This window comes from Protopterus annectens, chromosome 8.part0, assembly GCF_019279795.1.
Source record: "Protopterus annectens isolate FY-2018-M chromosome 8.part0, PAN1.0, whole genome shotgun sequence".
Classification (NCBI taxonomy): Eukaryota; Metazoa; Chordata; order Ceratodontiformes; family Protopteridae; genus Protopterus; species Protopterus annectens.
In genome coordinates this window covers 756,294,864-756,319,346 of record NC_056741.1, presented here as the reverse complement: position 1 = coordinate 756,319,346, position 24,483 = coordinate 756,294,864, and the positions used below count along the sequence as shown (strand labels likewise).

At 37.6% G+C, this 24,483-nt stretch overlaps 1 protein-coding gene across 3 annotated transcripts in view; it reads right to left on the bottom strand.

Moving 5' to 3' along the window:
• Positions 1-24,483, bottom strand: part of LOC122809023 (cAMP-dependent protein kinase catalytic subunit beta) — a 2,062,609-nt gene that overhangs the window by 1,277,302 nt on the left and 760,824 nt on the right. The window contains exon 1 of one of the 3 annotated variants that reach the window (XM_044080222.1): positions 23,761-24,028. The exons of the other annotated variants lie outside the window; for them this stretch is intronic. Coding sequence (XP_043936157.1) covers positions 23,761-23,947 — 187 coding nt within the window. The 5' untranslated portion in view covers positions 23,948-24,028. Of the gene's footprint in view, positions 1-23,760; positions 24,029-24,483 lie in introns of those variants that run through there. 3 annotated transcript variants of the gene reach the window in all.

Here is a 24,483-nt window from a genome sequence, read left to right as displayed (position 1 = left end):
ACCCATGCTTAACCAATGTTTTCATATTATGTATAAGTAGGTATAATTAAACTGTAAATGCTTTTGTATTATTTCTGAAGGATGTAAAATTACTGTTCTTAAAATGTTTTTATAATGCTTTAGAGCTTTTCTCCCCAGGCATCCAATGAAAATGGGCACTTAACCTGATGGACTTTTCCTAGTAATCAAATGTTAATAAATAAATAAATACTCAGTGCATGTTAAATTTACAATGGGTATATCTGAACATGCACAGATTATGGCAAGATATGTGTATAGTTGCTTTGATATCTGAGAAATAAAGCCTCACGTACATTATTTACTTTTGGAACCATGCACAAATATTTATGTGTGAGGAACTCTGCACATTAGTGACACACTAAAGCTGATAGTGGAACACAAAATTTTCCCTTTACACAGTGACAGGCAGCTGTTGGTGAACTGAATACAACATATCTCTTGAGATTATCCCAGACACTAGGGTGCACATTATATCTCTGAATCGCACTCCAAGTCCTTCTAGTCCAAGGCACATCATTTGGAAAATCAGAGTAAATGAAATAAAAATCAGAATTATAAAATTTCAGTAGAACTAAAGGCAAGAATGCAATATGTAAGACAAAATTAGACATTTAAGGAAGTCGTTTCACTTGCATAACAAAATCACTGTGCCGCCTATGGAGATTTTCTGTCACAGCAGACCTCTGAACGGTACCTACTTTGGAGGAACATTCCTATTTTCAGGGGTCGGCCGGTGTGGTGCAACATTTAGCATTGTCTCACAACAAGAGGTTCTCCAGTTCTATTCTTGGCTGGGCTACCTTCTGTGTGGAGTCTGCATGTTCTCCTTTGTGTGGGTTTACTCCAGGTGCTCCAGTTTCCTCCCACATTCCAGAGACGTGCAGTAGGTGGACTGGACACTAAATTGGCCACAGGTGCGAGTGTATACGAGTGAGTGGTACGGATGAACTACTGCAGCATGGCTAGCCACCCAGTGGTGTAAACCATGGCTCGAGATGATTGTCACTGTTGAACTGACACCCCGAACCCATGTGCAAAAATGGGAAACAGGGTTGAGGATGTATGGACTCCTATTTTTAGGCCTGATTTACTGCTTCACACAATTTTCTGAAGCCTCCCTTATATGATCACTGGAAATGTCTAGTACACTGAAAACCACACTTCATGATTAACATACTAGTGACAACAATAATTTAAAGAAAGAAGACACATTTAAAACTCCTTTTCCTAAAGAAAAAAAATTACCTTGTTCATTACAACTTTGCAAAACAGTTCAAAGTCTACAGATTTTGCACTCTCTTTTTTACAATATGCTGATATTTTTCCCATTTTGTCACACACTTTTTTTAAACATGTTTCTGAGTACTAACCCACAGTCCTACTGGAAGTGGCAATAGTGCTATTTGGTTTTCCAATTTGATGCTAATTAGATGTTCATGTCCTGGTTTCCACAGAATGTCCAGACTTTTGCCTCATATTTTGACCTGAATTTCACAAAAATATGCTTTTCTGACACATCTCTGAGGAATGAAGTCACCAAATAATGACACACATTTGAGTTTCAGACTTCATGTCCTTCAGAAAATGCATGGTAACACAAATCCTGTTTTTCTAGAAACTTTCTCAGTTTATAGGAACAATATTTAAAATATGTCCCTAACTTTTGGGCCTATGTTCCCCCATTACTGTAGGCTTTGTCTAGATTCCTTGCACTAACAGACAGAGGTATGTCTGGATGTTCCTAGTTTAAGGGGCTTTGTTGCTACTTTCAATGTCAACAGGTTGAGAGGTATATTTCAGGCTGAATTGGCTACTAAGAGAGCGTTTTATGGTGAAGAATGCACTTAATAAACATTTTGTTCAAGGTGGCAGAAAGCTTGCTGCACTGAGAGTTGAAAAAGATAATCTTACTTGTGGGTCATTGTCCAGAGTATTAATCAAACATTCTAAAGCAACACTGGCCTGATTACAACTGATTGGAAATCAGGCTGCCAAATAAGCAAGAATTATGATGACAATTAACCGATCAGCCACAGCATTATAGAAAAAACATAGCACTGTTACTGCTGGATGCTTTACCAAGTATAAATGTAGCTCTTCAGCATCTACACTGTGCCCCACTTTATGGCAAGAGATTATCTGCCTTCCTCCAACCTTGAAGGATGGGTTCTTGTGCCATATGCAATTCCTAATCTTCAGTAATTACATCAGGATTCAGCATCTGCAAGGTTTCTTGAAGTAACTACCTACTAATCTCACAAGGAAAACCGGACTGTGTTGGTAGCAGGCTAGGGAGATAAAGTGGAGGAACAGTTTGTATTCTCATACAGTTTCAGGCTCCATTTGACTTTGTACTATAATAACAAAGTTGTTTTAGTTCTGAAATTTGTTTTGTATATATATCCTGAGGGGGTTGGAGATCACATGATTAGAAATGCATTATTTTTGCTTCCCTTGCACTTCACTACAAGGCCAGTAATGATTTTTTTTTTCATTTCACAAAACTGTCCGACTGTTCCGGACTAGTGTATCACCACACTGTGTTAATAAAAACAAAGTATTTATTTTTAACTTTCCCACCTTGGTCACACCATCATATACTTTTTTTTCTGAAGTACATAACAGATTGTAAAGACTACTATGGTCTCCTATTTTGATTGGTCTCTGTAATGTTATATTATGGTAGAAACAGCGCCACAGGTTAATTGTCTTAGGTGTTTACTAAGCTTTGACTTTTCTTGTAATTTTTTTATAAACTGCTTTACTCTGCAGGTCTTTATCATCTGTGAAAAATAAGTTTTAGTGAGACTTCTTGCAGCATCTGTTCAATTTATATAGGAGTTAAAATACACGGTTAACTTGATCCAATTATCATTAGTGTCATATTTATTTATTTATTTATTGACATTTGTTAACCGGGTTTGTCCAACTGGGCTTGTTGCCCATTTTCAGTGGAGACCCGAGGAGAAAAGCTCCAGCAGTACATTTTAAACAAGTACAATTTTAACCAATATTGATATAATAGCAGTTATAGCAAAAAGATTCACATATGTTGGGTTACATGCATAAAGTTAAAGTTGCATTAAAAAGAAGCTAAGTAACAATTTTACATTGATATAGTTCAATAAGTCAACAATAAAATATTTTTGTTTATTTAAAATTATGCAAATGCATAGTAGACACATTGGAGAGAGAGAGGTGTAATGAGGTACTAAGTATGGTCCTTTTGAGGGTACATAAAGGGAAGGAAGACTAGGTAGGGTCATGGCAAGGGCAAGTTCTGGAATTGAGAAAATAAGCTTTTAGTTCATTTCTAAAGTGTGAAGTGTGGGAGACTGAATGTAAGTCAAGGGGAAGTTTGTTCCAAGCATGGGCAAGGGAGTGTTTGTAGAGTAGTTTGCCTACTGACCTTTTTGGGTGGTAGATATCAAGTAATTGTTGGTTAGAAGTATGGACGGTCCGGGATGGGATGTAGATGGAGACTAAGGAAGACAGAGATGGACAGAAGGAAGGTTTATAAAGAATAGAGTGTAGCATATGAAATTGATAAGATAGCAGAAATTGGGGAAGTTCAAGCCATTGAAGAGAGTTTAAAGAAATGCAGTGGTGTGAGTTGTTTGGGGAGTTAGTAACGAATATGGCTATTTTATGGTGAGTCTGTTGGAGTTTGTTTAGAGTGGAGGCCTGGATATTGGTAAGAACTGGGGCGGTGTATAAGAGCGAGGAGGAGTGCCTGGCCCAGGGTAAGTCTAGATTCAGGGGTCAGGAATTTTTTGTTCTGACATAGCAGACCTAGTTTCTGGTTTGTTTTTTTTTACACATTGAAGTATGTGTAGGTTGAACTTTAGTTCATCATCGATAATGACACCTAGGAGTTTTGTGTAGGTGTCAGGTTGGATAGTTGTATTGTTAGAAGATGTAATAAAAAAGGAGGTTTTGTGATGAGAAAGACAACGGGGAAGGAAAAGTATGAGTTTGGTCGTTTTGGGATTTAGGATCAATAGGTTGTGAGAGAGCCATTATTTAGTGGATAGTAGGGCCTGTTGGGTCAGGGAGTGTAGTTCAGGAATGTTATTTGAGATGGATATAAGTGTAGAGTCATCGGCATACTGAATAAGGGAGGATTCTTTGCATGAGGTGTAAAGATCATTGGTGAAGATGTTAAACAAAATGGGTTCCAAGATGGAGCCTTGGGGAATACCAGTGGAGATGGGAAGGAAAGGTGAGGAGGATGAGAGCCATTTGACAGATTGTTCCCTGCCAGATAGGTAACTATTAAACCAGGCAAGTGCAGAGGGGGATAGGTGGAGATTTGCGAGTTTGGATAGTAGTAGAGGATGAGAGACAGTATCGAAGGCTTTGGAGAGATCTAGGAAGAGACAGGAAATGAGTTTGTTATCTAGGGCCTCTGCAATGGTATGAGTGAAGGAGAGGAGGGCAGTGGTGGTGCTGTGGTGAGGACGAAATCTATGTTGGGTAGGGGTAAGTAAGTGGTGTGTGAGGAGTTGATTGAGAAGCTGTGAGTGAATACATTTTTCTAATATTTTGGAGAGGGGGGACAGTATGGCAATGAGTCAGTAGTTTGAGGGGTCAGTGGAGTTTCCATCTTTATGAAGATGGATAGTGAAGAAAGATTTCCAAAGGGTGGGGACAGTTGATTCCAGAATAGATTGATTAATTAGTATAGATATAGGATAGGCAATTGAGTCAGCAGCAAGTTTGAGGAATGTAGGAGATAGCTTGTCAGTGGAAGGAGAGCAAGGTTTTAGCTTGAGTAGTAGAGATTTGATGTATTTAATGGGAACTGGCTTAAAAGAAAACAAAGCTGTGTTAGTGGGACTTGGAGGGGTGGGTGTTGCGGTAGAATTTGGCTTAGAGGTTACCAGATTTTGGATGGAAGAGATAAAGTGTTTATCCAGGAGGGTAGCTGTTTCCTGAGAGGAAGAGTTAGGGTATGGGGAGGGATTAGAGAGCTTTCCAGGATAGAGGATGTTGTTGAGAGTTGACCAAAATTTTCGAGGATTGGATTTCTTGTTAAGCTGAGCAGAGCTATAGTATAACTTTTTGTCATTAGTTGTATGTTCTTGCAAGGCTCCTCAACTGCCTGTATTTTTGAAGAAAAGGTGGTTGTTTAGTTTTAGTCCAGGTTTTCCAAGCACAATCTCTTTGTTTCATAAGGGAACTAGTCTCTTTGGAGAGCCAGGAAGCATGGTTTGATTTTACTCTGATCTTCCTAGAGGGAGCTAAGGAGTTCAGAGTATTCATGAAGATGCTATTGAAAGTGCTTACAGCATCATTTAGGGGGAGGTGTTTTAGGATGGACCAATCTATGTTGTGAAGAATGCAGTGTCATGGTTTAAATCACCTTGTTAAGCAATGCAAACTTCTGCCCCTTTAAATGTAATGAATACAAAAACTGCTAAATTGCAAGATAAATATTTACAATGCAATAATAAAGGTTGCAACTGAACTCACTGTGTCAGGTTTTTGCATCTTTATTTCAAATAGACAGCTTTAATTATTTAGATGCCTTAACTGCATAAGCTGGATCAGGTTTAGACAGCTCACGGACAGGTTTCTTTTCTCAACATCTACAGGGGAACTGATACTAGCTAGAGTTTATGGGAAGAATAGTTTCACAGTGCCACAATTCAGTGTAAAACAGTCCTTGGGTCTAGCGTCGAACAACACAGACTACATAACAATATGATTAAAACCAATATACCCCTTATTTTAGACATGTATAATTCTACATACAAGCAGAAACAGACAGACAGACAGACACACACACACACACACAGGTTTTTCTGTAGCTTTGTGAGGGGAAAGCAGCCTGGTCATTCACGGTAATAATGTAAGATTTTGCACTTGTTACATACAAGAAAGCCTCACCATCCTAAAGGTAAAGAATATATGTGCAAAGAAATACAAATTATGGCTTTCGTATGAGACTATCAGCTTGCAAAAACTGACTAGTACAAACACAGCATCAACATTTTCTGACGTGTAATAAAAACACAAGTGTAGCGTAATTGTAACAACAAACCTTCAAATAAAATAACACTACAGCCAGAGTCCAAGGAACTTCCCAAACAAGATATAAAGTATTTAAAGGACATTTATTTAGCACTTTCATCCTCACACAAGCAGGACTTCATCAGAATGTACCATACTACCAGACACAATGCAATTTACATGATTTTGAGTGTAACTAATCGAATAATTGCTTACAAGATTTAAAGACATAAAATGCAATTTTTATACAATGACTTAATACATTAAAATTCAAAGACTTAAATCAATACAAGACTTGTATAAACTTAAAAAATAAACTTTGAAAATCACCCCTTACATGAATCTTTATGGTAATTTAACTGCTCTCAACTTCAAAACAGGCTGAATAAATGCATAATCATTAACTCTTGGGTAATGCATGGCATGTAGCTTAAGTTGCCATCTAAGTTCTTTATTCTCTAATGCTGTTTTAACATGTTTAAGAAATAAATGAAAACAATGAAAATAATGCGTTAAGTATTCAATTACTTATCTGTCGTTTTCCAAGTTTAAATATACAATTCTGGATCAAGTCACTTTGAACCCCCCGAGGTGGGGATGCTTTAGTTTACTGGAAATGCTGCTTTGTACCTCTATGAATTTATGGTTTATAACTATGTTTAAAGTAGATTTATCTGTTATGTTTTCTGAAGAAAACAGTTACTAGTACTTGTCATATGTAAAATTGATGGAATTCTTCAAAATGTGGGATAACCAAATTTATACACATTTCTGGTCCAAGCTGGTACTAATTATGCACTGTTGTAATTGTGCGTGTTACCTCCATTTGGAAAATGAGATCTGTTCCTTACAAACAAAGTATTATAAACTGCCAGGTATGAATAACTATCATTTGGAGATCTGTTAAGAGTATGAAAGTGTTGCAGTGGTTAGCTTTGCTGCCTCACATCACTTTGTTCTCCAGTTCACTTCTAGGCCAGGATGCACTTTCTATGTGGACCCTGAGCATCCTCTCTGTGTCCAATGGGTATGTGCCAGAGGTTCTAATTTCCTCCCACACCCCAAATACATGTAGGCAAGTGAAGAGTGATAGAAGTTTTACCAATGCATGCAGTTACTGTGAGAAAAGCAGTTTTACCAGATCACATACATCCCTTTCTATGAGGGAAAATCGGTTTTACTTTATATACTTATGTCTCTCATACTGACAGTGTAATATTTTTAGGAATAGCATAAAAAATACAGAGCCTGCAAATGCAGGAAGAAATAAGAATGTACTTGCATGACATTGCATTTGTAAATGATTAGCTTATCAGAATGTGCTTGTGTAAAACAAAAAGTATTATACTTGTGAATGTTTTTTAACTAAGGCATTAACAAAAGGCTTGTTGAAATATCCTAAACAGTTGGATGTACACAAGCATTCAAGCTAAAGGAAAATGAGTAACACAACAGAAAAAGTTATAACTATCATATCGATTAAAGAACATTTCTTCCTGCTGAGAACTGTTTCTCTCCGGATTGAGATAAGGATACAGACAAAGAAGGCTTCAATACAGAAAAAGAATGTTTTCATAAAGACAAAGTTTTGAAACTATAAAAGTGGTTGTAAAGGTGGACAGCGTGTAATCAGAGTCAGCTGAGGAAGTGCAGTGTACCTGACAGTTATATCTGTGTTATAAAGAAAATGTCTGTAACCTCACAGTACTGTTTGGTTGGCTGGTTTCAATAAATCTGTCAGCAATTATGAATATACAACTGTACAGTTTTGTCAATGTGACCTGCATGCTGTTAATTTCAATTTAACAACGAGATGATGTTCATATCACCCCTGTATGTGTATGCATCTTGTGATAGAAAGTAAGTTTGTTTCTTTACATTTTATTATATAGTAACAATTTAAATAAAAATACTGATAAAACAGAAATTGCAGATTCAGTTACTGAATGCCTCTTTCACTGCTGCTGTGCTGTCACAGTGAGTTCACAATCCTAATTTCTACCAGGTTCACTAATTCTTCCACAAATACACCAATTAACATGATGCAGATAAGCTTATAATTAGCCAGTGAAAGAAATACACAAAATATGAATGTAAAGAGAATACTCAACAACTTTTATATAACTTACTTTTAAACAGCTCTTCAGTCATTTAAATGGAGCACGCCATGTACATTAAGAAACAGCTTTAAATATACAGAAAACAGACCACAATTACCATTCAAATCATCTACTGCTTTATTGTGGAGGTATGCCAAAAGGAGTAGAGATATGTACAAGATGAAATTCTGGTCCACAACAACTGTACCAAGTCTCAACTACATATATCAGCAAAGCTCTTTACACAATGTGGTCAAGTTATTAAACGATCCGAGAACAGTAGCAGTCTACAGTAATCAAGAAAGAGAACATTTTCACAGAAATGTGTTCTAGGGCTGGTTGCAGGCATTGCTACTTTCTCTTAAGGGGATAAAGTAAGCTGAAAATTATCACTGTGTGAATTAAACAAGCCTGAATGGTACACAGAAAATGAAATGCGCAGTTAATTTTGTGTTTCACCTCAACAGAACAGCTCAATTTCCTTGGCCTCTAATGATATTACCCTCATATACATCACTTACTCATGACATCAACCAGCAGGAAAAATGCCACAACTGTAATGTCCACAGCCAAAGACTGGTTAAAGTTTAATGAAAGAAAATGCTATGTTATCAGGCATTGGCAGTAGCTCAAGTGGAAGTACAAGATCCCACTGCATTTATTGAAAACGGTATGGGGGTTATTTATTTAAAATTCATAACCTACATTTTATATCTATCTATCATATATATATATATATATATATATATATATACACACACACACACACATATATATATATATATATATATATATATATATATATATATATATACATGGATCCATATCAGATCCACGACAGAACACTTACCCGATGACCAAATCACTGAGACCACATCATCGACACAACACATCACCGAAATTGGTAAGTATAACTATTGCGGAATGGAATGTGTTCCCGTTTTCGCAATAAAATAAAAAAAACAAAAAGAAAAGTACAGTTTTGTACCTACCATAAATGTAGATGTTCGAGTGTTCACACTGCTGCAGTCATTATACTGGGGTTATCCTGCCGTCAGGCGGTCCCACAGTCGGCCAGAGTTCCAAAGTCTTGGTCCGGCGACGGTTGCTGTCGCTTCTTCCCTGATGCCAGTGCGCCAGGGGTATACAAGAGGCATCCAACGCCATTTTCTTCAGTTTTTCTTGCTCCAGATGTCAGGTGCCCCCAAGTAGGTAGGCAATACATATTGCTAATAAAACATATAAAAGGAGTAAAAGGAATACCTTCAGTTACAAGCAAATACACCAGAAAGGTTGTACAGGATAGAAAGGTATAGGAAAGTTCAGCTAGGTCAGAGGGGATGGAGGGAGGGTAACCTGCACTGCAGCAGTGTGAACACTCTAACATCTACATTTATGGTAGGTACAAAACTGTACTATGTTCATCGTGTTACACAGCTGCAGTCATCACACTTGGGTTGAATCCCAAACTAAGGATGGGTGGTGGAACTAAACAGGGTTTGGAGAAGCTAGTAGGCCCTGCAGAACTGCAGTGGCAAAGCCAGCTCTGGTTTTAAATATAGAGGTAAGTGATAGTGCCTGGTGAAGGTATGCACTGAACTCCAAGTTGCAGCCTCCAAAATATCCTTCGTTGGTACCCCTCTGAGGAAGGCTGTTGATGTTGCTGTAGCCCTGGTGGAATGAGGCCTAATGTTACCAGGTACAGGTTTCCCATGGTGTGTGTAGCAGAAACGGATACAATGTCCTATCCATTTTGAAATGGTCTGTTTTGAGACAGCCTTTCCTTGTGATCCTGCAGCATAGGATACAAAGAGCTGGTCAGATTTTTTGAAAGCCTAGTCTTATCCAAGTAATAAAGTAATTGCCTGTGAATGTCCAAAGAGTGTAGGAGCCTTTCCCCTTTGTTCTGGGGGTTTGGATAGAAGGTGGGCAAATGAATGGTTTGGTTTAGGGCCACACTGGATACCACCTTTGGCATAAAGGAAGGGTTAGTTCGTAAAGCGACTCTGTCTTGATGAAAAATTATGAAAGGTTCCACTGCCATTAGAGCCTGTAGCTCTGAGACTCTTCGTGCTGAAGTTACTGCTAGCAGCAGGGCAGTTTTCCATGATAGAAACTGTAAATCAGCTGTAAAAGCTGGTTCACAAGGTGGTAGTGTAAGTTTTTCCAAAACGAAGTTGAGATCCCAAGTTTGTGTTGCTCTCCGGGGCGGTCTTATGTTCTTAGCCCCTCTGAGGTACTGTTTTAGTAATGGATGTGAAAATATAGGAGGATCCGTGTTGCACTGAGCTGAAATAGCTGAGGCGTGGATCTTAATAGATGAAAAGAAAGTCCTTTGTGCAACATCTCAGTTAAATATTGTAGAATTTGGGACAAGGGGATTCTGGCCTTTAGCCTGGTTCCAGGTGCAGAATCTTTTCCATTTGTCTGAATAGGTTTTCCTGGTGCTGGGCCTCCTGGCCTCCAGAATGACATCCATAACAGCTTTAGAGAGAAGTGTTGACTGGTTGTTTAGGTAATTTGCCATGCAGCCAGATTTAAAGTCTTGAGCTGGCTGTGTAGAATCTGATTGTTTTGCTGAGTGAGCAGGTGAGGAATTTGAGGTAAAATCCATGGTGGGCCTTTAGATATGTTCCTTAGTACTGGATACCAGTGTTGGTGTGGCCAGTCTGGAGCAATGAGTATCATTTGTGGCCTCTCTAATCTGGCTTTCAGCAGCACCTTTGCCAGAAGAAGCAGTGGAGGAAAGGCATACACTGTTAATGTTTTCCAACTGGATGAGAGGGCGTCCACTTTCCAAGCTAGTGCGTGGTATGTCCTTGTGCAAAATTTCCGTAGTTGGTAGTTTTGGGGGGAGGCAAACAGATCTATGCCTGGGCTCCCCCATTTTTGAGTTATTGCAAATACTTGTGGATCTAGTTTTCACTCGTGAGGTCTATGATGTTTCTGCTTAGATCGTCTGTCAATGTGTTTTTCTTTCCTGGCAGGAATTGTGCTTGTAGTTGAACTTGGTAGGTCAGTGCTGTGTTCCACAAGGTCATTGCTTGCCTGCAGAGGGGGTAGGAATGTGTGCCCCCTTGCTTGTTTATGTACCACATCACTGTGGTGTTGTCCGTCTTTATTAGTAGTTTTCCTGGATGTAGGAGGTCCTTGAAAGCTGTTAGGGCATTTTGTACAGCTAGCATCTCTTTTTGATTGATATGTAGATGCTTTTGATCTGCAGACCATTTGCCCTGAATACACTGTCCTGCCATGTGTGCTCCCCAGGCATAATCCGATGCATCCGTTGTTATAGTTTGCCTGGCTGTGGTTAAGGTAAAAGGCTGACCCTTGTTGAGGTGACATGCCCGAGCCCACCATAGAAACTCCTGTTGAAGGCAGGGAATGAGTGGTATTATTGTTTCCAAGCTGTGGCTGTGCTGAGTCCATACGCTTTTCAGGTACCATTGTAATTTCCTCATTTGCAGTTTTGCATATGGTATTAGTAGTATGCAAGATGCCATGAATCCCAAGGCCTGCAGAATTTTTCTTGCAGGGAGTTGGGTCTTTGTTGCCATCATTTTGAAGTATTGAGTCAGTTGTCCTTGCTGGTCTGGCTTGAGATAAGCCATCTGGGCCGTTGTATTTAAGCTGACACCCAGGAATATTATGTCTTGTGAGGGCACTAGTTTTGACTTCTTTTCGTTTACTGTGTACCCTAGGCAACTTAATAGGTTTTTGAGAAACGCCAGATGCTTTAAAAGAAGGTCCTTGCTTTCTGCTTGAATAAGGCAGTCGTCCAGGTATGGATATATTTGAATTCCTCTTTGTCTGCAGTATGCAATTACTGGTGCCAGGCATTTTGTGAAGACCCTGGGTGCAGTAGATAAGCCAAAGGGCAGTGCAGAGAATTGGTAATGGGTTGAACCTGCTATAAATCGAAGGTATCTTCTGCAATTTTGTCTGATAGGGACATGCAGGTATGCCTCCTTGAGGTCCAACGTTACTAGCCAAGCCTTCTTGCCCGGCATGGGAAGAAGTTGCTGTAGTGTTAGCATCTTGAAGTTGGGTTCCTTGAGATATGTGTTTAGAATTGAGAGGTCCAGAATGGGTCTCCAAGCTTTGTCCTTTCGGGGAAAAAGAAAGAGTCTTGAGTAAAATCCTTGAACTTGCTCCTGTGTAGGAACCTGTTGAATGGCTCTCATGTCCATGTGAACTGTAATTTGTTTTTGAGCCTCTGCCCATTGATTTGGTGTCAGGTTTGGCATTCCTTTTATCCTTGGTAAAGTGTGAAAGTGGAATCCGTATCCTTGAGATGCAATATTTAGGACCCATTTGTCTTTTGTGATGATGCGCCAGTTGTCTGCAAAAAGAGTTAGCTTTCATCCCAAGGGAGCTGCCAAGAGGGATTTGCTTGGCAGTCTGAGGGGTAAGTCATTGTGTTTGTCTTCTGGTAGTTTGAGACCTGTCTTCTCCTCCTTTCTGGGTTGTGGCACCCCATTGTCGAGGCTTGTAAGAGCCTTGTGAGTGACCTCTGCCCCTTGGGCGTCTGTATTTGCCCCTCTGTGGTCTGTCAGAAGCTGGAAAGGACCAGTTTTTGGTTGGCCAATTTCTGCTGAAATGGGGGGGTTGAACCTGTAAAAAAATCCTTGACCGTCTGCATAGATTTTGCCTTATCCTCCATTTTCCTTAAAACCTCTTCTGCTTTTACACCAAATAAAACATCCTGCTGTAAAGGTGCATCCAATAACTTTGCTTTTACATGATCGGGTAAAGTTTGTTCTTTTAACCAAGCATGCCTACGTATGACAGACCCTGTCACTGCTGCTCTACAAGAAGCTTGCAATGAATCAAATCCACATTGCAAAGTATGTTTTCCCACTTGTTCAGCTGCATGCAACAAATCTTGCATTTCCTTGTAATCAGGCTGCCCTGTGTGTGTGATCATTTTTTGTTTTAATCAAGACATCAAATATTGTTAATATTTCAGCATGTGAAACTGGCAATTTAAGGCCCTCATAGCTAGAGTAGCTGAGGTATATATTTTCTTTCCCCATCTGTATAGTGCTCTAGAATCCCTTTCAGATGGTACAGGATTTTTAGCAATAGAGGCCTTAACCCCTTTGGGACCCTGGGAAATGGTTTCTGGGTCAGCAACAGGGCTTTTATATAGGAATTTGTGTGAGTCAGGGACTCTGTAGTATCTGTCTGGTTTGGCTGGTGCAGGAGTTAGTGAATCTGGGTTAAGGCTTGATTCTGAATAAACATCATCCACAATGTCTAACACTGGTGGAATAGCAAGTGGTCTGTGCTGGGGTAGTAAAAGGAACTCTCGGAGCCTTTTCTTAGAATCAGAGTAATCCTGGCCTTCCCAGTGGAAATGTTCCCTCATGGTATGTAAAGTTTCCCCAAAAGAGTAGTCTTCTAGGGGAGATGCTGAAAGAATAGACTCTTCAGCATCAGAGTCTTCATAAGGGGGAAAAGAATATTCCTGTTCCTCAGAAGAATCTAAGGAAATGGAAACCTGGTCAGAGGAAGCGTAGTCCTCCTCCTGTCTAGGCCTTTTATCAGGAGGAGGATGGGAACCCTGATTAGGGTAATTAAGTCTTCAGCAATCTTAATCATCTGTTTCTTAGGCATGGGGCCTTGTACTGGAGAGAGCTGTACAGTCTTTTTTGCTTTTAAAGGAGTTTTCAGCTTTGCATAGGATTTAATAGTGAGTGTAGTCGGTCTGAAGACACCTTCTGCAACTAAAGGCGTTTCAACTGCACCAGAATCGCCTTCAGCCATGGAGTCGGAAGGGCCTAAAGATAAAGGTTGTGGAGGCCTAGCAATCTCCTCGTGGGAATCGGATGCCGCTTGGGGTTCTGAATCAGCGGTCGTCAGGGGCTGCGTAGGCACCTCACTGAAAACCAGAGAACTGGCGACTGGCCTAGAAGAGGCCTCGGAGTCTGGTTTGGGTCTCGGCTGCCTGTCCTTATCTTTGCGTTTTTTATGCATTCTGGTCGTCGGTTGCTCCGACAGCATGGTATAATTAAATTTCCTACCAAAATAATGTCGGGCAAAATCAAACCGACGATTTATAGTTCGTTTGTTAAACCCAGCACAAAACCGACAACATGTGACGTCCTGGTCTGGGCCAAAGCAAGGAATACAATAAGAACGAAAGTCCTTATGAGGTATTTGCTTCCCACAAGAAATGCAGTTGTTAACTTTTTCTGACATCGGACTGAGGCAAGAAAAGGTTCCCCAATGGGGTACTTAGCTTTATTGAAGACTTTGGTCTGAAATTCGATTTGAAAATCTCAGGAATTGGCCGACCGGCACTTGCGAACTGCTTCTGCTTCGGGCACCGTGCGGCAAGAAAGACTGAAGAAAATGGCGTTGGATGCCTCTTATATACCCCTAGCGCACTGGCGATAGGGAAGAAGCGACAGCAACCAAGACTTTGGAACTCTGGCCGACTGCGGGACCACCTGATTGGCAGGATAACCCAAGTGTGATGACTGCAGCAGTGTAACATGATGAACATCATGTATACAGCAGGGGGACAAACACCCCACACCCCCCTACTTAAATATCCCAACTCCAAGATCGCACCACATTGTGGAAACCAAAATACTACCTATTCCGCACTACTTATACTTACCATTGTCAGAGATTTGCTCTGTCGGCGATGTGGTCTCGGTGATCTGGTCATCGGGTAAGTGTTTTTTTGTGGAACTGCTAGGTTCCCATATATATATATATATATATATATATATATATATATATATATATAGAGAGAGAGAGAGAGAGAGATACACACACACACACACACACACACATACATATATATATATATATATATATATATATATATATATATATATATATATATATATATATATATAGACAGAGAGAGAAATATACACACATAGATGTATATATATATATATATATATATATATATATATATACACACATATAAATATATATATTATTTACAATTATACACAATTGTTTTGCATATTCTTCTTTACATTTTAACCCCCAATTGTTTTTTGCCATAACCAAAATCATACTTTTTCCAGAATTTCTGACAATGACCATTTTTCCATTAATATCAATTCATTTAACATCTCACTCCAAATAATCCATATTACACAAAACCTTTTATCCCATTTATCCAAATCTTTGTTTTATATTTTCATAATACCCATATTCTATCATATCCATATATATACTTTTTCAGTCCCTTTATACTTTCTTTTTCATGTATTTTTTCCCACAATTGATTCACTCTATCACATTTCATAAATACATGTTTCATTGTTTCCACCTCTCCACAACATATCCAAATTAGTTTTTCTATCTTCTTATATAGCATATTTGTCTTTACTGGGATCTTACTTATAGATAATTCACACAGCTATTCATTCTTGCTTTTCCTGCTCTTATTTTTTTTTTGCTCTAAATGGTTCCTTGGAAAAATAAAATAAAACTTTTTCATTATAGTTCCACATCATTCCTTTCTATTTCCTATGTTGTTTGCATCAATTTTCCATAGCAATATTTTCTCTTGATATATTCTCATTTCTGCATTCATTATACCTTTCTTTCTTTTAAGGTATTCAAAATTTCTCCCAAGTCTCTCCATATTTTATTATATCTACTATCAGTCTTTTTGTTTTTCTTTCATCAAAGTCAATACTTCATAAAAACTCAATGATTCTACATGTACAATTGGAATTATTAAACCCAATCCTCCTCCATTTATTGAAACATAAGGAATTCCTCTCTTAATTGGGTTTAATCTGGAACACCATATAAAGAAAAAACATATAGACAGCAATTATCTTTCAAATTTGATTGGCATCAAAAATACACTTGCCAAGTAAGCTACTTTTCCTAATACTGCTAAATTAGGTAAATATGCTTTTTTCTGTATATAAGTTTGAATGCTCACCAGAATAAACAAATATGTTTTATTTTAACATGTTCTTCCATTGTACTAATCTTTGTTGCTTGCTACAAAACTTTATTCCTAGAATTTCCATTTCTTCCTTATTAAATTGAATACCTTCCATTATACCTGAAAGTCCTAGTCCTTTACTTTTTTCTTCATTAATACTTAAAACTAACAATTTTAATTTCTTAAGTGTCTTAATAGCTGTTGTCAAACCCTCATTTTTAACTAATACTAAATCATCTTCAAAATAAAACATTGATAGGATCTGTATTCCTTCTGTTTTGCAATATCTTGCTTCATTTAATGTTAAGTTTACTTCATTTACCATTGCATTCATTATTAAAGCAAAAACTGGACTGTTTCTGCTCGGGCCTCCGCTGAAAATGGGCTCTGTCCCAGTCAGACTTTCCCGGTTAACAAATGTTAAATATACTATTTGTTGGGCACCCTTGTTTTATAAGACTTTTTACTTCTATTTTCTCACTTAACTAATCATTCACTACTAGTCTTACTTTGTTTTTATTATACACTGAAACTAAAACATTAATTATTTTTCTACTTAAGTCATATCCTTCTAAAACTTCCCATACTACTGCATGCTGTATTTTATCAAACACTTCAGTAACGTCTCCTATTAAAACTTTAGCTTCGGCTTTTTCTATTGTCATATCTTCTACTTCTCTTATAATCATTAGGAGTTCTTGACCTCCTTTCCCTTTTACACCAAAAATTGTTTTATTCAATAACTTATTTACTTTGATTCTATTTTGTACTATCTTCATAAACATCTTATAGTCTACATTGTTTAACACTATGTCTCCAATTTTTTATACGTGCTTTTCCTCCCTTCTTCCATATGAATTTCATTGTACCCATACCTATTTTTTTATCTTTTATACCTTTTTCTAATCATTCATTGAAAATCTCCAATAGATATATTTTTGTCATTCATTCATATTCTTATACAAATATTCAATTCCATCTTTTCCTGTAGCAGCTTCTAGACTTGCTGTTTTTAAAACTTTTTTTTACTTCTATCATAGTAATTCTTTTTTTCCATTTGTTCATTAGCTTCTTTAATTGTTTTAAATTCTATTTATGTTTGCTTTTATTTTCAATTTTAACAAATGTTTTCATAAACAAAATTTCTTCTTACTTGCATTATTTCTTTTTGTGTCTTTGCCATGTTTCCTTTCTCAATTCTTAACTCTCTTATTATTCCATTTTCTTTTACCATCTTATTTAGGTAAACCACTACTCCCCTCTGATACTTATGTTGTTGTGTTGTGTCTTTCGGCTTTTTCCGGTTAGGGGTGGCCACAGCGGAACTCCGGTCCGCTAATGATTGGCAGTTGATTTTTACGTGCTGAGTTGCCAGCCCTAACGCACAACCTTCAACGAAGGTACGCCCATTCACGCATGTCTCCACGCAGAAGACGCTCTAGCTGAGAATCAAACCGGTCAGCGTCTTACTGTGAGGCGTCAACGCTACCGCAGCACCACCACCGCAGATATATATATATATATATATATATATATATATATATATATATATATATATACATTTTTTATAAATTTTTTATATTTAAAACTATCTTTTCTTTTTGTACTTGTCATTCCAAAACCTCTTTTTTATACTTCTCTTTTAAAGCTATCCACCGGCTTATCCAATCTTCATAAAAACTTCTCATATTTATATGATCTAACCATAATTGTAAAACAACTTCTTCTTATATTTTCACTTAAGTCTGCTTAATTTATTATTTTACTACCTCTTCCTATTTTTATATATCCTTCCTTGTCTTGCACTTCTACCCAAATTGCTACATGATCCGAAAAGCCTGTACTTTTTATACCTTTAATACTTTTAGACTGATAGTATAAAATAAGGAATTTTTGTTTTCAAATTACCTCTTTCATATGTCCACTGTTTATTGTTCCACAAATACATTTTACCACGTTTTATTCCCGAAATGTTATCTGCTCCTTCTTTCCTTCTATGTGTTAAATCACAATTAAAATCTCCCACTAATATAATTTGCATATTGACACCAACATTGTCAAGAATTTTCCTCAGCATAATTTCCCTTCATTTTTGTATGGCATGCACACAGAATGCCACAATTCTGTATAACTGGTTCTTTCATTTTATACACACTATTAACACTATTCCTAATATTAATAATGTAAAGTCTAAAATTTCAGTATGTTCTTTACTTAGAATTGCTATTCCTGAACATTTGTCCTCTCCTATATTCCATGTTACTTTCCCTTCCAATAATTTGACTCTGAGTCACTCCTCCTCTTTCAAAATTCTTATATCTATTAGTGTTAAAACATCCATATCCAGCATTCTACACCATTCTAGTATTCCTAGCCTTCTTTTGACATTATTGATACTATTCACATTTATAGATAAGATTTTCAATCTATACAGAGTATTTTGGTATTCTTCATCCTTTTCCTTTCTGTTTTCTCCTATTTCTACATTTTTAAATTTACGTTTTCTATCTTTTACTTGTTTTCCATCTGCGATGGTGGTGCTGCGATAGCGTTGTCGCCTCCCAGTAAGACGTTGACCGGTTCGATTCTCAGCTACAGTGTCTTCTGCGTGGAGACATGCGTGAATGGGCGTACCTTCGTTGAAGGTTGTGCGTCAGGGCTGGTAACTCGGCACGTAAAAATCAACTACCAATTATTAGCGGACTGGAGTTCCGCTGTGGCGACCCCTAACCTGGAAAAGCTGAAAGACACAACATCTTTTACTTGTTTTCCAATAGAATTTCTTTTGCTTTTAATTCACACCTACTTATCTTCTCCCTCTTCACTTGAATTGCTTATTTCTTCTTTTTCTATTTCTTCCCTTATATTTTCTTTTATTTCCACGATTACATCTTTCTCATTTTCTTCTTGTAGCTTTTCTATATTATCTTTTATCACAGCCTCATCTACTATATAGTTTCCTTCTTTTCCTGTGCATTCTTTTCTTTCGCATTGCAATCCATCCATGAACGCCCTACCTTTACAAATTTAATGCATTTTAGTTAACATTTTTTTTGCCTCATGAAGAACTTTACCACAAATAAAACACTTCCTTTTATCACAATTATTAATTAAATGATCATTTTTTTTTCCACAGAAAAAAACGTCTTTGGTTGTGTCCAGTATCTCACCAAACCCCTGTTTCCCTCTACATTAATTATACTAGGCATACGTAATATTTTTTTAATTTTGCACTTGCAATATAACTCCACATTCCGATCCCCCATTCCATAAACCTCTATCACAAATCTTTATAATGTCCATTTCTTCTCTTCACACAATCTTTAAATGTGTTTCTTCTTACTTCTGTAAGAAATTGTATATACATTCCCTTTTTTGCTTCTCTGTTAAATGCATGTACAACAAATAAGTTCCAAGGATTATCACTTCTTTTACTTTCATATTGCTCTAAGAATTTTTCTTTGAAAAAATGTCACAAGAGTCTTTATTAATACAAATAAAAGTTTTTACCTCTCTGGATTCAATAACCAGTGGTAAAATGACACTGTCCCATACTTCTTACCTGTAAAGCTCTTTTTCTGTCTTACTACTTATCCTTACACAATGTTTTCTTCTCATTTCCATTTTCTTTTCATCTTTTCTTTCACTTTCTCTTACAGTTTGTGCATATGATTTCTTTTTTCTGACCTCATTTTTTGTACTGCTGCTTCTTGCCTTTTAATAGGCTCTCCTGTTTTTTTCTTTCATCCCCTCTCCGTTTCCCTTGCACCAATTAACACATAATTTATCTTTTAGAATATTTGACTTCTCTGCTGTTCGACTAACAGCTCCACTCATTTCCAACACTGGCGAAACGCCTTCTCTGACCTCCCTGTTCGATTTTCGGCTTCCTGCTTCTCTGAGACACCTACGTGCCCAGACCAGAAGAAACGAAGTGTAACACCAAAGTGAGTTCCCGTATGCCGAACAGTATGGGAAGCTACCAGGTGCTTTGGCCAAATTTCCACAAGCCAGTATAAATACCACCTCGAGTCTCTCCTAAAAACATTCCACTGGCCTAGTGGAACTAACCCAATCAACAAAGCATAAATAAGTATATAGGTAAATATACCCTAAATGAAAACTGTAAATATAATTCTTCTAAAAAAGCTAAGCAAAGAGGCAGTTACGTGGATGACTGCCATCTCAGAGTGATGTGAAACTCAAGCCTACAAATCATGGGACTACTTATTGTTTACCATTTTAATTTTTATAATTAAATTACATGAAATCAGCAATCTCCGTTAATCAGATGACTTTTTAGTGACAACATGGTTAACTAAATTGTGACTTGCTATGTTAAAATTAATAATTAGAATAATTTTCTGCAAGGCAGCACACTCCCTTACCAAAAATAAAGCGCAACTCTTGATTATGATTATAGTCTGTACTAGCAATTTTCTTAAATTAAATAAAAATCAGTATCAAAACAAGCATGCATCGTAAATGATCACTCAATAAATTCCTTACTTACAAGGGTGATCAACCAAGTTTTTTTTAAATATGTTTATTAAATTATCACTTAAGACATAGGCAAACATAGTTACCGTGGATATAAAAAGTGCACACACCCCTGTTAAAATGCCAGGTTTTTGTGATATAAAAAATGAGACCACAATAAATCAATTCAAAACTTTTCCCACCTTTAATGTGACCTATAACCTGTACAATTCAACTGAAAACAAACAAATCTGTTGGGTAAAAAAAAATAAAAAAATAAAAAAATGTACAATAAGCTGGTTGCACAAGTGTGCACACCCTTACTCTAATACTTTGCTGAAGCACCTTAGACTCTGATTAACCCTAAATAAAGTTCAGTTGTCCTAGTAGGATTTTCCTGACATTTACTCAGTTGCCTGCTACAGCAAAATGAGAGAGCATCTTGCAACTCCACAAACTAGTGAAATAGCCAACTGCTTATTAGCATTCAGACTTATAATCTAAAAATGGCATTTGTGGGCATCAGAGACCTACTCTGACTCCCACAAAACATGATCCTTCATTCTGCATACGATATTTCCAAAGAAGATGTACTCTGTTAGAGAAGTAGAAAACAGGGTGTCTACTGTTTCTGTGCCAAAATCAAGAGGAAAGATACCAGTGATGTGTAAATCATGCAATGCCCTCCTCCTCAGAATTCAAAGAGTATGATTCCCTAATGTGAGTGGGCTCCCTTTTTCTTTCATAAGAAAATGGGATGCCTGACCCTCTTCAACTGCTCTGGCAAAAGTTGTGCCCTTTGAGCATGAAGTATAGGACCAGTCTGAACAAGTTCTGTACAGGGAACCTGGGAGAGTGGTGGCAAGAGGACACACTGTTCACTTGGGAACCAGGCGATGGCAAGGAGCCTGACTGGGTAGACATTTAATAGATGCATGTACGTACCATCTTAGACTGGATGACCACCACAGAGACCCAAGTTCGTAGATGAACATCACTGACCTCCACCTTGTGACTGCAGATGTCCTCATGTACAAGGACTGAGAATGCTTCACCCTCTTTACTGGCAATCACAAAATGTGTGTTTGAGTCAGGCACCTGCAGATGGGCATCTGGCCTGAGTACTTGCCAATGAATTTCAGCTTGGGAGGATGTGTTAGGCGCTGATTATATGGTGTCCTTCGAACAGGCAATGCCAGAAGACCCAGATGGAACAGATACTTGGGTCCATCAGGTGGACAAAATTGATATACTCTGTTCCTTCTCTTTTTTAGCAAGTCTCAAAGTACTTTTTCACAATTTGGAGGGATGTCCACTATGGACAAAAGATATTGGAAGACACAATCATTATGCGGTACAAGACCTCAAACCTCCTCCTGCCTAAAAAGTTCTGAGGGGAATACTCCCATCACCTTAGGGTCTTTCTGCTGAACCCAGCAAAAATACTACAACTGTGGTCAGTCCCAAGCAAACAATACATTCAGTGTGACAGTCTGTTTAAAAATTGTCAGTCTGCTACCAAGTACTTGTCAACTTTTTGCTGCAGTGGACATACCCTAAACACATTATCGGTAGTCCAACTCCAAGAACTAACTGCTAAACTATTCAGAAAAAAATATTACAACAAAAATGAATGCTTCCCAGCGAAGTACCTGTTACCAAGTCTGGAGGATCAGTTCAAACCACCAAACTGACACTACAAATACAAATCTTGAGAATTACATTGTTGCAAGATATATCTGAAGATGACATAGGTCAGCATTCTTTTCTGGAACGGAATGTGTGGATGCCATCCCAGCCAGAGGGGAGAAGAGTTCTAGGTTCTTAAGTCAGCCCTGTCATAGAAATCCCAGTGGTTATTTCTACTTTGACAGAGAACCATACAGTGAATATCAACTTATTCTTACTCCAGCAAACTGCAGATACACTTTTGAGACACAATAATCATGTCCCCTTCATTAATTTTGAAACACAACAGTAGTTTCAACAGAATTTGATAAAAGGCTTCTAAATGTACAACAAACTGAAAATTTACACCAAGACAAAACAGTAGTACAACATGCAATATAAATACAGAACAGTCTATTTTACACTGCCCAAAGTGTTAAGATCCAACCAACTAAAAGCTGTGCAGCAAAACAAAAAAATGAAAAACAATTACATCAACTGCAACAGTAGAAATATGTGTTCTTTTATTTTGTTTCCTTTATGCAGTGTCATTTTGTAAATAAAGACTAACCGGAAATGGAAGTTAGCTTTACCATTTCGACTGAAGCATAAAGGGAAGTCTAAGTCTTAAAGCTTAACTGTGTAACAGTAAATTCCAGAAGTATACACAACTGCCTATGCTGTAACCCCTCACTAAAATGTTTCAAGACAATGTTTCTTCTTGTACGATTTTGTTTCACCTGATTAAACAAGTCAAAAGAATTTGGTCTCGTTAACTTGACAACATAAGGCAGTTTTGTTAACTACATACTGCATTGCTTGATGTGCAACACACACGCGCGCGTGTGTGTGTGTGTGTGTGTGTGTGCGTGTGCACACGTACACACAAATAAGTATGTATGCATGCACAAAACAAAATATTATTTTAACAGTCCATGCCACCATCTCCTCAGGGGATCCTGGCAATGCAAAAAATAGCTTTAGGGCTCAGTTTCCTTGTACTTTCTATGATTCTAGCCAGTATAAAAGGTAACTGCTGAAGGGAGTAATAGCTACCCATCATAGCACCACCTATGCAACAAAATATGATGAGAAGTACCCAATCTTCCTAAAATTTTAAAATGCTAAACATCATACAAAGGATTTGTGAAAACATTTCAGAATCATTGATTTTGTTTTGTTTTAAAAAGCTTGATATTATCGGCATGAGCTGCATTTCACTATACATAGTGTGTGTGTGTGTGTGGGGGGGGGGGTACCAAATACTGCAACTATGCAGTAATTAAGCTAATCATAATTAAATTTCAACAAACTACATCTGAGAAAGAAAAACATCAAAGCACCACTATAAGCGGTATATTCTTAGCTTTACTGCTGATTTTAGAAACTCTGCAGTCATTTTACAACCAACAATGAGACTTTACAAAGCAAAAGTTTTTTTTCATACCAAATTTCACTTCTCCATTATACCAAAAAGTTCAGTGAACAGTTACTTACACGTAAAGCAAACAAATTGTTAAGCATGAAGTTTTGATAAGCACTTACTCCATCTGTCCCACAGAAGTGTGAACTCAGAGACGTGAGGAATCTCACTTTCCAGTGCTATCCTCTGATCGTGAGCAGCACCTTTTGGCTGCCTACTAAACAATCGATTAGCAAACCCCTCCAGTTTCTGGCGAGCTGAAGATGGACCCACACACAGACTATAATGCAAATCCTTCTGATGAGCCATCCCTCAACATCCACGCATTTGTTTTTCAACTCATAAAAAAAGTAGAATACTTATTTTTTTTTTCTAAGTAGCTTAAAATGCACATGTGACAGACTTCCTGTTTGCAAAGTATTCAACCACTACTGCAGCTCGGTTTCCTGTACATATGAAGCAGCAAATTACCAAAAGTTTCACAGCAGAAGTCACCTCTTCTGACTATGAGGTACAAAACTGGAAAAACCTGTATATGGGTAGCAGTTTGGAAGATCTGATGATATAAAATAAAAAGAATGGCTATATGCCAATATGCATAATATGGACATGCAATTTCTATGAGACCCTAAACAATGCTACGCTGCTTAAAGAAGTAAGATTTAGTAAAACAAGTACAAAAATCTCATATGACTATTGCTTAGAGCAATAGCCTGGTATATGAAGACAACAGAATACTCAACATCATGAGCAAAGATTAATAGAATACAGGAACATTCTATGGTTCTGGTTAGAAAATAAAATGCAATAAAAAAGAGACACATATATTTCATAGTTCATAGGTT